At 35.0% G+C, this 16,735-nt stretch overlaps 3 protein-coding genes across 3 annotated transcripts; all 3 read right to left on the bottom strand.

Annotated features, from left to right (window-relative positions):
* Positions 1-1,989: 1,989 nt before the first annotated feature.
* Positions 1,990-6,248, bottom strand: LOC110911202 (glycerophosphodiester phosphodiesterase GDPD2). The gene is made up of 7 exons (XM_022155804.2): positions 5,943-6,248; positions 4,882-5,066; positions 3,967-4,026; positions 3,606-3,884; positions 3,440-3,535; positions 2,561-2,757; positions 1,990-2,456 (listed from the first exon to the last, which is right to left on the bottom strand). The coding sequence occupies exons 1-7, from the start codon at positions 6,049-6,051 to the stop codon at positions 2,264-2,266; spliced, it is 1,119 nt and encodes a 372-aa protein (XP_022011496.1). The 5' UTR covers positions 6,052-6,248; the 3' UTR covers positions 1,990-2,263.
* A 1,129-nt stretch (positions 6,249-7,377) lies between these two features.
* Positions 7,378-8,128, bottom strand: LOC110913514. Its single transcript, XM_022158336.1, has 2 exons — positions 7,576-8,128; positions 7,378-7,460 (listed from the first exon to the last, which is right to left on the bottom strand). Exons 1-2 carry the CDS (start codon positions 8,126-8,128, stop codon positions 7,378-7,380), a joined length of 636 nt encoding a protein of 211 aa, XP_022014028.1.
* A 3,472-nt stretch (positions 8,129-11,600) lies between these two features.
* LOC110911203 (probable protein S-acyltransferase 7) lies at positions 11,601-16,510 on the bottom strand. The gene is made up of 5 exons (XM_022155805.2): positions 16,099-16,510; positions 14,974-15,156; positions 13,436-13,729; positions 13,119-13,352; positions 11,601-12,371 (listed from the first exon to the last, which is right to left on the bottom strand). Exons 1-5 carry the CDS (start codon positions 16,195-16,197, stop codon positions 11,847-11,849), a joined length of 1,335 nt encoding a protein of 444 aa, XP_022011497.1. The 5' UTR covers positions 16,198-16,510; the 3' UTR covers positions 11,601-11,846.
* Between the last annotated feature and the right edge of the window lie 225 nt (positions 16,511-16,735).

Here is a 16,735-nt window from a genome sequence, read left to right as displayed (position 1 = left end):
CCTATTTGATCTTTTCCCTTGATTAGAATTGGAGACTCTATATATAAAGCAAGATATTACAGTTTAATACCCTATACAATAAATAATACAAAAATACGATTCTAACTTAATTAGCATAGTCTAACATTCCTCCGCAAGTTGAGGGCAGGGAACGCCTGCAACTTGGACCGTAATATAATATCCACCAAAAATGGATCCTAAAAAAACCAACCCGTTTTAAAAATCGGATCCTAACCGTGAAAAATATAAAAGTGAATGTTTATAACTTATTAGTTATATTTTGTCGTGTAATAATTTAATTAATATAAATATTTTAGAGATTTAAAAACATTAATTTTATAAAGATCTCGGTTGGACACTTGATCTATAATAACTTGTTTGTAAAACCGGAACCTAAACGAAATAAATGAAAGTATGAATTTCTTGTGATTTTTAGTTGTTAATTAATTCCTTGTTATTTATTGTTTTATTATACTAAAAACAATAATCAAATTAATATATCAGCTACCTAAACGACAGTCATCATCCTCAAACGATGGTCAACCTAAACGAAGGTTATCATCTCAAACGATGGTGAATATGTTTCAAATGAAGGTCCAAACGAAGGTTGTATACTGCCATACGAAAGTCACCTGTTGCAAACTAAAATGACCTGCAGAGTTTCTTTTTGTGCAAAAACCGTTTCGTGCATCCGATAACCTCTACACTCTTCATTTCTCACCCTTAAGGATTGCTTAATGTCCTCATTAATTGTCTATTAATGGCTAGACTAAATGCACACTTATGTTCAATCATTATGCTAATTAAATATCAAAACAATGCATCATTTGCATCTTATTCTTAGAACACCACAACTAAAACCAAAAGTTCCAACATTCACCCTCAAAATTGAATCCCCATAACAATCACCTACTCATTTCCTCCCCACTTTGCAATTTGGACATTAAGCCTATCAACAACTTGGAGCTTTTTCTTTTTGTTATCTTTCTCATTTCTTCATCAAGCTAGGTAACCTAAAAACTTATTTCTTTTTTTAGTGTTCTATAAAACCTCTTTCAATTCATATGATAAAGGGTCAAATTGTTCCTAAGTATTTTTTTTCCTAACTTATATTTTTTCATGTTTGTGTTCCAACTTCCGAATATCAAGTCAGCAACTAATTTAAATCGAACGATATGTAAATAACAGAAAGTTTCAATGCAAAATAAAACAACCACATCTAGAAAATAGTCGTACACACAACTACAAAGTTAAAAATTCAAAACATAGAACATAGAAATTAGAAATAGTTAACATAGATCATATTTTAACCTTATATGTGAAAATTTAAAATCCCTACTATATTTTGAAGAGTAAAACTATAAAAATGAGTGGGCTTAATTTGTGAATTGGGCTTTATATTTATCATGTGGACCAATAAAATGTAGAGTTAATTTTATGTGGATATTTCCAAAATGACAAAATATAGGGACTATCCGAGTAACAAAATGACAAACCATAGGGAGCATACCTGCTATTTCCAAAAGGTGGGGACTAAACGTGAAACCACAGGGACCATCCGGGCAATTAAATATTACTATTTTTGTTTAACAATTAATTAACTTAGCGGTTTATTCGATTATTCCAATAAACCAAATAAAGAAAATATGGAACCAAAACCAAATTCACAATTCGGTTCGGGTTTAAAACCAAACCAAAAACCGAATTTGTTATTCGGATTGGTTTTTTCGGTTACGGTTACAGTTCGGTTTTTCCTGAACACCCCTACATCTCACCATCTCCAGACCCTACCAATAGCTTTGCTATAAGTGTGATTTACAGGGTACAATTGTTGTAGATCTTGTTAACCCATCCGCTGCTCATTAGTCCAATTTTCTTCATGCCAAACACGATCCCAACATCCAATCGAATACGTATTAAGCTTTAAACATTCGGGTATGTTTAGTACAAGAACCGTATAAACACAAATATATATAATAAGAGAGAATATCCAAGTATTATAATAAATTGTTGTTATTACGAATTCCTTTTTTTGGGCACAAAGTTGATCTTACAACACAATTCGTATCAATGATCATGAATCTATGATGATCAATCAACTTACACCTTTCCATGCTGCTACTGTTGAAGATCCAGTAATTATTAAACAGAACTCCACTACTTATCATCCTAACCAAACTCAATTCCCCCACTGGATAATAATAAATGTAATATATTATACTAACAAATGACCCGACCCGACCCGACTCGAATATACAAAACTTCAATGCTGCATCACTTGTGACACCAAATTGAGCAAAGACGACAGTTCAATCTTGTCTGTGTTCTCTGTCACCTCCACTCCTTCATCTCCGGTTTTTAAACACGCAACTGCACTTGTGATTTCTTGTACTAAATCAACGATTACGCCCTCTACGCCCATAAGGTATTGCGCGTGTACCGCTTCAGGGACGTTGCTGTTAAAAGTATGATTAAAACGTGACGCGTTTGATTAGTATTTTATCCGATATAATAAAAGGGTTAACTATATGATTATAAACGAAGTAAATAGAAAGCTTACTTTAAATTGCCATAAGTAAGAAGGGAAAGATTTGATTCTTTAATCTCTCTTACTACTGTAGGGTTTCTGAATATACCATTTGCTTCGGAAACAACTCCGTCCAATCCACCAGATATGGCGAGCTTTTTAGCCTCGTCTAATGAATTCATACGCTCGTCATCGAATAGCTCGGTCCCGCCATTTGTCAAGAAGTACACCTGTCAATGCATATGCATTTATTTATTTATTTATGAGTGGGTCAATTCCGGTTGTGTTTTTATCTCAAACAGGTCAAAATGTCAAAACCTAAAATTTAGGAAAGGGAAATAGATTAAACGGGTCAGTTGAAAGTTAACTAAAAGCTATTTTGAATGTGTACATGCATACAGCCTCCTAAATCGTTTTGTTATAAGCATAGTCAATCCGCTAAGTATTTAGAAAATAAATTGACATATAAGTGTTAACCCATTATTCAACTAACCCAAACCACCTATAATGATACAAAACAATACTACAAGTGGGTTGCGTCTAGGGCTCAAGCCGACATGGCCTAATAGATTTTGACCCGTTATTCAACCCAACCATCTCGGCCCGATTTTAGCAAACCACCTATAATGAAACAAAAAAAAATTCTAAAAATAAGTGATTTGCGGCTTAACCCCATTGGGCCTGATCTTTTTCAACCCGAACCTACTTTGATATGTTACTCGACCCAACCCGACCCATTTCGGCCCGTTTTTCAGCTAACATAAACATAAACAATCTATAATATAACAAAAAAATGCTCCAAATAAGTGAGTTGCAGCTCAACCCCACATGGCCTGACCCATTTCAATCCAAACCTATTTTGACCCGTTATTCAACTAACTCGGCCCATAACGAAAACAGAAAATTACTAACCGGGTATTTATCCTGAAGCTTCTTCATAAGCAAGGCCGCATCAGGCTGGAAGCTAGAGAAAATTACAGGTCTTTCTTGAGCGTTTTCGTGTACCACCTGAACCGTTACAAAACATCAAGATGAGCACAAAATCAATAAGAAAGATCACTGCTTCAACTGAAGTTACCTTTAAGATAACTTGAAGAACATGAACGAGATACTCAAGTTCGTACACAACGTAATCATCGAATTTCAACTCGATGTTGAATCCCAAACATGGGTTTACTTTTTGGAATGCTTCTTCGAGAGTACAAGAATGATCATCGATCTCAACGTTCCATCCGACAATGGTTCCATCATAGTTTCTTAGCAAAGATTTTCCCACCTGGCCTGTTTCTCTTTGAGGACCATAACTGAAGAACTCATCCAACGTCAAATCGGTGACTCGTTTTTCAACTATGTTACCCTGAAATAATCGGTTTAAATACATCAAATATGAATGATTTATGAAATGTATCATGCATACATGTTCAGAGAAGTGAACTTACATTCTCTTCAGAGAGGATGAAATTGTCATGGAAGATAATTGGTGTGTCATCTTTTGTCACCTACAAAAGAATGCATTTTTATTTTGCGTCGAACTGCTAACTATTGTTTTTTTTTTTTTTTTTTTTTTTTTTAAACCGCAAACTGAACCAGCCGGACACGCCGATTTTTGTAGTTTGAACTATGGGTGAGTTGGAAAACCGAAAAACGAATAGTAAAGAAAATAACTGAAAAGATGAACCGAAATAGCCAAACCAGTTCGGTTATCCGTTTTTTAAAACGGATATGCTTATATATGTATAAATAAATAAATTAACCAAACCAAAGTGACATTAAAACCAACCTTTATATCTTATAAATAATATATTAGTTTTTTTGCTTATTTTACTTCAAATCAATCAAAATGTCTTTTCAATAATCAAATTAACTGAACCATGTATAACCAAAACCGATCGATTACGAAAATATATAAACCGAAACATTGTCTATAAGTTTAATTTTAGCTCATAATCATGCCTAACTGAACCGATTATGCTCACCCATAGTTTAAACCTACCTTTTGTTTCTTTTTCTTTTTTAAAGGTTAAAATGAATATGATAATTTTACATAACTATATGTATATGTAATTGTATTGTAACAGCCTAGCGTAACCGCACCATGATATTGTCCACTATGGCTGGGACGAACCACCATCGCCCCATGGATTTAAAACGCGTCATTCTTGAACAATTGGGAATACTTGCGCATTATAATATCATGGTACGGTTACGCTGGGCTGTTACATGTATGCTGGGAAAATTAAATGATAAATAAATAGAAAAGATTAAATGTCCCATTGGCTCGACGGTTGATTCCAAGTTTCAAACCGTTAGCTAGACCGTCAAAACCAAACCGTGTAAAGTGAAGAAGAAATAACCTGAACGTCGAATTCAATGAAATCGAGTGGATAATTAGCAGCGTGGTTGAATGAAAGAATGGAATTCTCTTTGTAAGCTTTGAGTCTCTTATCCGTTGACTGCAAGATGTTCATACCATGACCACGGTGACCCACCACCATGAATTTAGGTATAATTTTCCGCCCATTGTGACCACCATCCAATCCTGTTCCACCGGAACATCCGATCCGATCACATCTTAAACTATTTTTTTTTTGAACGACAACAACAACTCTATATATTCTTTAGTAAAAATAACATCCCAAACATTAAAATTGCACCAACACTCTCAATTTAAATTATTATTATACAACCAAGGATCATGGCTCTTGGCCCTCACATTCAAGAGTCCCTAAGTTTCTTGAATTCAAATAGTAAATTCATATATCATTGTTTTTGTTTACTTGTATATGTTGCTTATGGCCATACATTTAAGAGTCCCCAAGATTCTTGATTATATACTAAAATAGTAAAATCATATATATTTTTTTGGTTATTTGTATGTCACTTAGGGCCCCACGTTTAAAAAGGCCAGATTTTCTTGATTATATACTAAAATCATACATTATTTTTCAAATTTTTCAAAAAGGCCAAATTCTGCAAATTTTTGTCTTGTTAGAAAATGTTAAGATAAAGAAAAAATTAAGAATTTCTGTCATTTATCGTCGTGATTGTTTCACAAAATGGATTTTGATACGTGATCTAAATTTAACTTTGTTTAATTTTCATTTTTCATTTATGGTTAGATACTTTGAAAGGTTTTTTCATTAAAACTATAAACTCTAATACGTTAAAGGTTGACCATTTAGCTTTTGACTATGTTTTTTATATTTATTTTTTGCTTTTACCCTTTTAACTTTTTACATTGACATTTACACCCCTATAATTCTCTAAAAAGTTTGTAAACTGTTATTTTGACCCACTCAAGTTGTATGTGTTTATTTTTATATATAGGTCAGTATAAGTTCAAGTTGGTTACGTTATGATCGATAAACAATTGCAAAAACAATTAGTACGCTCAAGTCACATTAAAAAAACATACCGGTGGGAAGGCGAGTGGCGTAGAGAGACAATGATGCCGCGGTGGCATCGTTGACCTGATCCAAATGAGAAACATCGGAGATATGAATCGCAGCCTTGACAGCAGCCATTATTATTGTATATTGTATGAGGAGAATTAAGGGGAAATAAAGTGTTTGAAATGAAAAGGCCGGGTATTTAAGCAATGGAGTTCTGTTTCTAATGTGTGTCACCCGTCACCGTCACCTGACAGTGACAGGGCGGTGGGATCTCCTCTCGGAATATTCGTTCGTTCGTTCTCTATTACTCTGAGATTCAAGTGCTCATGATTCTTTCTTTGTATTTATATGCCTTGGGTATGGTTTATTTTAGGAAACTTGTCTTTTGACCCGAACGAATAGGTCCTATGTTTACGCTTTGCTGCAAATAGATTAGACACACAATCGTAACCGAACAGGAAATATATATCCTGCTTTTTATGTCTATTTTTGTCTTGTTTTATCTTTTTTCGGGTTCGGGTTCGGGTTTGGGTTCGTATAAAATTTTTGGGTTCAGGTTAAACCCGTTAACTCACAAACACGCCCGTTTAACACCCTAAGGGGAAGTCACTCTAAATATAATATAATCCTGATACATGTATTTTAAGAGATATATATTTTGTGTAAAAGGGTTTTAGCTGTGGCTTCTGTAGGGGGTTAAAGTGTAAATTATAGAAAAAAAGGGTAAGGGTTGTCGTATACATGATGTGTGATCTGTGATGTGTACCACGACCGTTCCAAACTTAAGATAACAAATACCACGAAACACATGACTCAACCAGCACCGCACATCTTAAAAATCGATTTTTAAAACCGAGTGTTTAGAATAATAAATTGGTGAACTTTAAAGGCTTGATAAAGTTTATTAAATACAACAAATATGAATATGAAATCATACAAAATAAAAAAAGGTTTTGAGAACTTAGACTATAGGGTATGGTGAGGCTAGTCCATAAAGAGACCACCCGTCACGTAGGCGTTACCTCATCAAAGGTGGAGGAGCATCCCCTTAGACTAGAAGGTATGGTGAGGTTCATTCCCACGAGGATGGGCCGCCACCTAGGCGTCACATCACCGGCTCGTGGGGGATGGGCCTCCTTCACTTTTGAGGGGGGTGGAGAATGGGGCCCCACCTTAATATTTTATAATTTCCTAATTTTTTTATTAAGTTAATAAATATAACATAACACAACATAATAAATTCATTTCATAAAATAAAAAAAAATTACATTTCCTAAAAATAAAAATAAAAACATTTCGGAAAAAAAAAATTACATTTCCTAAAAATAAAAAATTACACTACCCGTCTTCGTCTTCGTCTCCGTCACCGTCCCCGATGTTAACGTTGTTCCAATTATGTTCAACCAAATCCTGTTGAAGGTTTGCATGCGTGAAGTCGTTGGTTAGCGAGAACGAGTTTTAATCCTGTTGTGGCGGATCAACCGGGACAGTGTTCCCGTAAGATGCATTCTCATCATACTCACAAATCGCCCGACCTTCGTCTTCAATAATCATGTTATAGAGCAAAATGCAAGCGTACATACAAAGGCGCAACCTTTTCGGTGTGAACGCACGTGCCGGTTGTGCAAGGACGGCCCATTTTTTTTTGTAAGACACCAAAAGCACGTTCGATGTCTTTTCTTGCAGCTTCTTGACGCTTGGCGAATTTTTTCCTTTTTTCGTCCTCGGGATATGGAATAGTCTTTACAATTGTAGACCAAGACGGATATATCCCGTCAGCAAGATAATACCCACGTCTATACTCAACCCCAGAAACTGTAAAACGTGTGTCCGGACCGGTTCCATTAACGACATCGGTAAAGATCGCCGATTGGTATAACACGTTGAGATCGTTGAGTGAACCAGGGAGACCAAAGAAAGAATGCCATATCCACAAATCTTGTGATGACACAGCTTCAAGTATCACGGTTGGATAGTCGTGATCACCTCGCGTATATTGGCCGCGCCACGCAGTCGGGCAGTTATGCCACCCCCAATGCATACAATCAATGCTACCAAGCATTCCCGGAAACCCGTGCCTTGCTTCATGAGCTTGGTACAACTGTTGAACATCATACGCGTTTGGTTTTCGCAAATATTTTTTGCTATACAGTTTCACCACATTATGGCAAAACCGATACAAACATTCCCGCGTAGTTCTTGCCGACATCTGTAAGTACTCGTCCAAAGCGTCGGCCACTGTCCCGTACGCCAGTTGGCGAATGGCCGCAGTACACTTTTGTAACGTGGTGAACCCTTCATAATTTAGAGCATCAGGTCGTTGCGTGAAAAAACGGGTCTAGCCCTGCCAAATCATTAGCAATCCGTGTGAATAAGCGGCGACTCATTCGGAACCTGCGCCTGAAAATGTCGGCGTTGTAAAGTGGTTCATCGGAAAAATAATCGTTCACCAATTTCTCGTGCGCTCCTGTCGTAAAAAATATATAAATACGAGTTAAAAAAAATAAGGATAATGAAATTTTGTAATGAAAAACCTTGGCGGTCTCTGTTAATCCGTATTCGTCTGGTAATAACATTTTCAGACGAGAAGTCTTCCTCTTCCTCTTCCTCTTCAATTAGAATCTGCCCCGCCCGTAGCACAGCGTTTGCGAAAAACATCTCCTCTTCGTCATCCGAAGACGAGGGCCACCAAGGATTAGAAGCCATTGTGGATGAAAAGATAATTTTTTTTATAAAAGTGGGGAGAAAATGGTATAAAAGTGAGAGGGTTTTGGGTTGAAAGTGGGGAAATTATGGTGAAAATAGGTGTTTTTATAGAAAAATGAATTTTTTTTATTAATAATGCCGTTATTCCAACGGCTATAATTCAAAAAGGTGGACCGGCTACCCCGGGTGTGGGGTGCCGGGTGTGCCGAGCCAAGTCCCAGGGGGGCGGTGTGGGGGACCGGCGCCGGTCCTAGCCGATCCTCAGCCGGCCCCCATACCTTCTAGTCTTAGTGACTACCCAAGGATGTGGAAGACTACCCAACCCCACAATAAAAATCAATATCAATATAATATAATATATAAATAAAGGGGGGATAGAGAGAAGTCAGAGGGGCCCACTTGCACAGCCAATCAACAAGCCGGTCTCCTCCGTCTGGATTCCGACGTTGGCGACGCGACGGGCCACAAGGGGCCGGTGTGGGACGATCCACCGGGACGAGGCTCATACCCTATGGTCTTAGTTAAACCGGAAAAAAGAGAAAATTAATTGTTTACGTAATTAAATTTCTAAATAGATTTTGTTATTAATTGTAATTACTAAAAAATGAAGTTGTTTTTAACTACTTATCTTCCTATACTAATAAACAAAAATCTTTTTATACACGTGTCACTCTCTGGTGCCTCCTCCTTTTTGATAATAATATTACATATTAATTTTTATACACAAAATATAATATAATATTAATTAATATAGTTAGAGATAAACGTATAAATTCAAATTTAATTAATAATTATCTATAACAAATATAAATGTATCAAATAATATAATAAGTATAATATTATTTAATATAGTTAGAGATCAAACGTATAATTTCAAATTTAATTAATAGTAAATTACTTTTTGAGTCCCTATGTTTTAGTGGTTTTAACCAGTTGAATCCAAAATCAAAAAGTTTAACACCCTGAGTCTCTAACCGCTCATTCACACCCCTGTAAAAAATTCAAAAAACTCTTGTAAGGCCGAGTTCTCTAAGTTTTCACAACTTGTAGAAATTTTCATTTTACCCTAACGATATATATTTGTTAAGATAAAATATATTATTTGGATATAAACAATGGTAGAGGATCCTGTAAAAAGTGCTCAAAGTGTGAGAAGTGTATTATAACACTATATATAATACTATATAACACCATATAAACACCGTATAACAATATGTAACACCATATAATACCATATAACACTATGTAACACTATATATCATTATAAACAATAATTACTAATAAAGTATCAAATCACATGTACAAGTACTTATCGTATATAACTTAGAAGACTAAAATTACAAGCGGGTTATCTAAATAAAGAACTAAATTATGTTTAAAGTGAACACTAAATGGTTTTTAAAAGGCATATTTCTTTTTTTGCTATTAAGTATATAACATTATATTTACTTAAGCCGTGTAATACATGTGTTCAATATTTTCTTCCAATTTTAAATTTATGTTAATATCAATATGTTTTCATCTTAAAAAATGGTCCAACTTCCTAATAACATTGAGTTTTAAATATTAAACTTAGTTTCAATCATATTATGCTACTAAAAACATTATCATCATGCTAAATAAAGACATTATATAATATTATAAAAATTTTAATTTTAATATTTAATGTCGACTACTAATTAAAAAAGTTATTGTAGACGCTCAAATTTATAGTTTAAAAAACTTTAGTCCTATTTTTTAAACGTGTACTTTATTTTTAGTATGATTTTTAAATGTAATGTTTTCTATACAATGATGATATTCGTATCTTGTCTCATGATCCTTATATCTAAAAATAGTATTTATATCAAAGAATTTTTTATATCAGTAATATACATAGTAGAATTTAATTACAATTCATTTACCATAACCTCATAACTTATAATTATTTTTAAAAATACTTACAATTTTATGATCGTTATTTTTTTTAGCGTTACTTCTTTTTAAGACATATAATAAAATGGATTGTAGTATCTCAAAAGAAAAGTGAAAACTTAGAAAATTATTTTGAATAGCGAAAATATAACTGTTCTTTTGTTTTACTATTTTATCTAAATAAGTCATTTCATTAATAAGGATTATATACAAGTTTATAATTTATATTTTTTTGTCATTTAACCCGTGTAATACACGGGGTTGTAAGCTAGTGTTATTTATAATCATTATTGTTCAGTAATTTTTATCTGTATTTAATCACATAATTGTCATGTGTGTAAAAAATAATTAAAATAATTAAATTTATAATAAACAATTTTACCCTCTTAAACTCTTAAAAGTTAATGTAAAAAGACAAAACTGTACTCCCCAACTATATTATAATGTAATTTAGATGTATATCATTACTACTTCGGTAGCCAAACATAATATTAGTTCAAGAACATTTAACAAGGAGATTATGTGAGGCAAACTTTGGTTTAGAAGATCGGAATATTTCTATTGGTAAAGCGAAGGATTTATACTGAAAGTACTTTTTTGTTATGTTTTATATTTGTAGTGTATTTTCAGATAATGATACTGTAAATTTTCGAACGATGACATGGTAATCCTAAAAGAAAGAGAAGTCGAGATTCTGAAGTTGTCATAGTGTTTTAGCAAGAGCTTAATCGGGATATAATTTATGTGATTACAATTGTGTGCTCCTTATCATTAAGCATATATTATTAGAATTTTGGTCAATTTGGTTCATTTCAATGATCCAACCTCGAAAAATAACTTTCCTTGTATACGAAAATCAAAACATGATGAAACCCACGGTAGCAAACATTTAACCGAAACGGTAGATCAACAGATCAAGCTTGGTGACTCGGACTGGCCGGTCTGCAAAACGGCAGTTAGGTTTGCTTGGTTCAACGGTTTTGGGCCACAGTCACGTTTTGGCTGGGGAAGGTCAGTCTTTGGTCATCAACTTAACCAAGAGCAAATAATGTACAAACTAGAAAGCAAACCAAACCATACATCATCATCCTTTCACTGAACTATAAAAAGATAACAACATTAGAAGATCTCTATCACAGCATATAGAAATTGGGATCATGCACACAGCCAGAGCCAGAATCACACCAACTAATTTTACAACTTATCAGCCAATAAAGATCTTAAAAACCACACACCGGTCCAACCCAACCCAACCCAACCCAACACAAACATCAACTCCTATCTACCACGCTCGATTAATCAGCCTATCACAACCTCGGTTCTGCAGGCCGTGAGCTTGCTCCACCCGCACCACTACTACCACTGCCTCCACCGCCCACTCTTGAAGCTAAAGCTAGAACTTCCGGTGACATTTCCCAGTTCCCACTTTTCCGACCCCAACTCGACCGCCTTGCGTGTATAATATTTGCACGGTCTCCTTCATCCACTGTTGTTCTTATCTCTGGTGACATTTCACCTGTTCCAATTTCTTTGATGTTTAGCCCTTCGTTGTCGCTCAGTTGGCCTTCTCGGTGGTCTAGCCCGGCCCCACCGTCACCCCAAACCGCCTTTCTTCCCATTTCAATGTCTTCAACTGCCTTCCCCATGTTTGGACTCACGAAACCACCAACTGGCCGCCCTCCGATCCCTGGTTCTTTTGGCACATATGCCCTAAACTTGTTCTTTGATTCCGGGATTCTAGTGCAAAATATCTCTCCGAAGTTCTGTAGGACTCCTTTGTTGTAAGGATTGGCTCGCCTGTCGTACCTGTATCTGAAATTCTCATATGTAGTCTGCAAAAATATGACGGAAACGGAACATTTGAGATGTTTAGTTAGATGTAGCAAAACGAGCGGATATCATTAGTGCCAAAATAGTCCCTGAGTTTAATCATACTTGCTTGTTCCATCCAAAATGACTTTTTTTGTGCATTTGAGTCCTTCAGGTTAAGTTTTATTGCCATTTCCATCCAAATCACCAACTCAGTTTATTTTTTCTGTTAAGGTGAAGGGCAATTCTGTCCTTTTGGATGGAACAACCGAACAAGCAAATATGACCAAACCTCAGGGACGATTTTGGCATTTTACTCTTTTACATTTTTGTTATATATTTTTTATTACTTGTTTCCTCTTTATATAGCTTAATGTTTATATTTTTAATAATTTCTTTAACTAAAGACATTTTAATAAAAAAAAGAAGGTATTAAAAATAATAAACATTAAGCCATATAAAGGGAAAACAAGTAATTAAAAAAAATATAAACAAAAATATAAGAGTAAAATGCCAAAATCGTCCCTGAGGTTTCATATTTGCTTGTTCCATCCAAATGGACAAAAATGCCCTTCATCTTAACAGAAAAAATAATCTAAATTAGTGATTTGGATGAAAATGACGATAAAACGCAAACATGGACTCAAATGCACAAAAAAAAAGTCATTTTGGATGGAACAAGCAAATACGACCAAACCTCAGGGACGATTTTAGCATTTTACTCATTTTATATTTATTAAAGTAATAAAGTAATGGAAATTAGTGATGACCTGATTTGTACTGATAAGATATAAATGAAATGCGGTAAGACCACCGACGAACCACACTGATATGAAGGTGTAGACAATTAACACAATGGATGCAGGAGTCTTGATCATTGCTTTCCATAACGTTATGTCCTCTGAATCCATAATCCTCTTTATGTAAATCCAGCAGAAACTAAAAACATATATACAAAGTAGAGTCGTGGAGAACACAAACATGAAGAAGAAGCGATAATTTCTCTGCACACACATAAACCAAATCTTAATATTCAAACATATTTTCAACAAAATCTAAAATTTTGTCTATGACGTATTGAACTTACCACGCCTATGCATTGGCCAACCCAGGGGCAATGGTGATCAAACCGTTCAACACAATTGTTGCAGATAGAACAGTGTGAGCAGCGAGGAGGTCTATAAAGCATGCAGGTGTCACAATATTTGATTTTTACGGTCACGCCATTAACTTCGACTTCTTTTAAACGAGGCAACCTCAGTTGTGGGGTTTGAGCACTACCTTCAGTATTACCATCAAACCCTTCTGGTTCTGGTGGATGTGCATTACGTGGAATGATACCCGGGTCCCTCCCCGAGGTTAAAAGGAGAAGTACTAAAACCTGTGAAATTCATGTCCAAACACTATATAGTCATAATGTCATATGAAGGATAAACAGTTGGAAAGATTTATATCACATGAATCAAATCAAGTAGTTCAATAGTCAATACAAATGACAAGTATGATTACATAGAGATTTGACCGCGACAAACCGATAAGCAAAGTATGCCTGCAGCAACGGGTCAATTTGGGTGGTATTTTATTGGTAATGGGTTAAATAGTTAAAACTTAAAACTAGTTATGAAATTATGAATGAGTCACTATATTCCTCTCATTGCACAACCAAAAAGTCATCACTCATCACTTGAGTGTATTTATTCAAACATGATTCTTCTTCATAAGAACTTTCTTAAACCACCTTGTCGCTCTTATATGTGTTGTCACTTTTGTAAAAGAAATTCTGACAAGCCACTTTCTGGACTTTCTCAATAGTCAATAAGCATCCATTAAGTGAAAAGACAACGTGCAGCAATTGTGTCTGTGCATAACAGAGATGTTTTACTCAAAATCTTAAGTGCAAACTTCATAAAAAAACTTTAACATTTTAGAAAGTTAGCACATGTTATGAATCAAGATCTAACATGTATAATGCAACTATTCATATCTAATATAAAGCTTCAAAAAGGTATTCTTAGAATAATATCAAATAGAGTGAATTGCAAGTTTTGTCCTTTATCTTTAGGCCATTTTGCAAGTTTTGTCCTTTATGTTTAAATTTGACGAGTTTTGTCCTTTATGTTTAAAAATCAAGCATGTTTTACCCTTTGGGCCTTAAAAATCAAGCACGTTTTGTCCTTTATGTTTAAAAATCAAGCACGTTTTGTCCTTTATGTTTAAAAAATCAAGCACGTTTTGTCCTTAAAAATCAAGCACGTTTTGCCCCAAAGGGTAAAACGTGCTTGATTTTCAAACATAAAGGACAAAACTCGTCAAATTTAAACATAAAGGACAAAACTTGCAAAATGGCCTAAAGATAAAGGACAAAACTTGCAATTCACTCTATCAAGAATTTGCGAGCCAACTCAATATATTAGAACCATCAAGCAAAAACGATGCTACAGCACAAACGACTTGGTTATAAGTTACTAAAAGTCTAAAACTAGTTTTGCAATCATAATTTCCCCAAGAAACAAGATACTGGGATAGAGCTACTATTTTTTTTAAAAATAAGAGATAACTTGTTTTCTTACAAGGCTCAGATACAAGATATGAAATAAGAGTATTCAGTAGCGTAGAAAAACTTACATGTATTGTGAATAAAATAGCCACAACCATAACAGATATCCCCCAGTCGTCATCAAAGTCATAGACCAGTTTTCTAGCCACGAAAACACAAAAGACTGAAACAGGAGCTACGATAAGGAATATAGTCAGCACCAGTGATCTTACATCAGGTCCAAATACGAACCTACCTTGAAGGAAGAATATCTGCAATGCAACGCAATGTACCAAACATCAATTATACATCTCCAAATATATGGTCTTAAAATGCTTAAGTACACAAATCGAATTATGTCTTATATCAACATGTAGCATAACATGACCACAAAATTCTCACATCAGTGCAGTTTATGCACTGACAAAAAGAAGCAAAGTCAACTGTAAAATCAGATTTCAAAACAATTAATAATCTTTCAAGAGGCTGCCCTAGTTCATATACCACCATTGGATGTACATTGTACATTTGTACATCAGTCTTTTTCACTTGAATCAATTAGAATTTTTTATTTCGTTATTTTTGTCTTCTTCTGAAAAAAATGATTGCCTAATAATTTCATTATCATCCTATATCCACAGTACTTCATTACCAGTTCTATTAAAAACTAAATTCACAAATTCTACCGGTCCACTTTGCAGAGCAAATTTCTATAAAACCATCTGATGAAAACAAATGCCAATCCAAAACAAAACATCGTAATTAGTTTACACGCATTACGTGATTAACTGCACGTAACATTTAGGTTAAACAGAATGATCCGACTGCAATTTCAAACAAATTCTGGTATTTCTTTTGTATGGTTGCTAATATCCACAATCACTAGCTGTCATTACCAGTTCCATTAAACAAACTACATTCACGAATTCTACCGGTCCGCTTTACATATCATATTTCGATAAAACCAGCTGACGAAACCGAAACCGAATCTCAATCCAAAACAAATACCAGAACTCACTGACATTCAAAAACATTAGCAACAAAACTAGCATATCAACACTCTAGGTCAAACCAAACAACAATCCGACTACAGTTTCAAACAAATTCACCAACAAACAACAAATCAACCCTCCACAACCAACATTCACCAACAAATTCCACCAAAACCTAAACAAAACAACCGATCTACCAACAACAAGCACCAGAACACTTACATTGCTTCCTTTCCACGCCTGATAAACTCTCAAACTGTCCGTACCGTTTGTAGATCCAGAAAGCGGATCGGAACGCTTCGGAGGAGGAACAACGTACATCTTAGTCTCAATCGGTTCTCAAATGTTGGAGATCTTCAAAACACACACTGTGAATGCAAGCGCTATCACTCTAGAGATACGAAACACCGTAAAAGCTATGGAAGCCAATTCTCCGACGATTTGAACACGCAACTGGATGGATTAACAGGTGCAGAATGTGTAGAATCGGTGGGAGAACGTGGAAGGAGTGAGATTTGGTCCGGTGAGTAGGTTAGGGTTTGATTGGGCGACAAGCCATGAGAGTGGTGAAGAAACAGGAAAAGGGTTTCTGGAGGTGTGGAGTGGGGTGGGGTGTACTTTACTTTTCTCCATATCTCTCATATCGCTTTACAGGATATTAAAAAATGGAAATGTGAATGCTGACGTGGTGGTAATATATTGGCCACGTCATCTTTTGTTTGTACATTTGTCACGTCCATGTCATATGTGTTTGTACGGTATATATGAGTCAGTGATATGACATAGTCATGTAATAAACCGGTTTACCTATTTGAATTGGTGTGATAAGACTTATTACCATTAAGTTATGGGTTTGATT

This window comes from Helianthus annuus, chromosome 15 (genome assembly GCF_002127325.2).
Source record: "Helianthus annuus cultivar XRQ/B chromosome 15, HanXRQr2.0-SUNRISE, whole genome shotgun sequence".
NCBI lineage: Eukaryota > Viridiplantae > Streptophyta > Magnoliopsida > Asterales > Asteraceae > Helianthus > Helianthus annuus.
This window is presented reverse-complemented; position numbering and strand designations above follow the sequence as displayed.

What these genes read in the sequence shown, in the direction of transcription:
- LOC110911202 (XM_022155804.2), bottom strand. Translation starts at nt 6,051, where the DNA reads ATGGCTGCTGTCAAGGCTGCGATTCATATCTCCGATGTTTCTCATTTG. An exon ending in AGCTTCAGGATAAATACCCG is followed by an intron (nt 2,758 to 3,439) that starts GTTAGTAATTTT and finishes ATGCATTGACAG; the next exon opens with GTGTACTTCTTGACAAATGG. An exon ending in CTTACTTATGGCAATTTAAA is followed by an intron (nt 2,457 to 2,560) that starts GTAAGCTTTCTA and finishes TACTTTTAACAG; the next exon opens with CAACGTCCCTGAAGCGGTAC.
- LOC110913514 (XM_022158336.1), bottom strand. Translation starts at nt 8,128, where the DNA reads ATGTCGGCAAGAACTACGCGGGAATGTTTGTATCGGTTTTGCCATAAT. An exon ending in AGACATCGAACGTGCTTTTG is followed by an intron (nt 7,461 to 7,575) that starts GTGTCTTACAAA and finishes TGATTATTGAAG; the next exon opens with ACGAAGGTCGGGCGATTTGT.
- LOC110911203 (XM_022155805.2), bottom strand. Translation starts at nt 16,197, where the DNA reads ATGTACGTTGTTCCTCCTCCGAAGCGTTCCGATCCGCTTTCTGGATCT. An exon ending in AGGCGTGGAAAGGAAGCAAT is followed by an intron (nt 15,157 to 16,098) that starts GTAAGTGTTCTG and finishes GTTGCATTGCAG; the next exon opens with ATATTCTTCCTTCAAGGTAG. An exon ending in CTATTTTATTCACAATACAT is followed by an intron (nt 13,730 to 14,973) that starts GTAAGTTTTTCT and finishes TGAATTTCACAG; the next exon opens with GTTTTAGTACTTCTCCTTTT.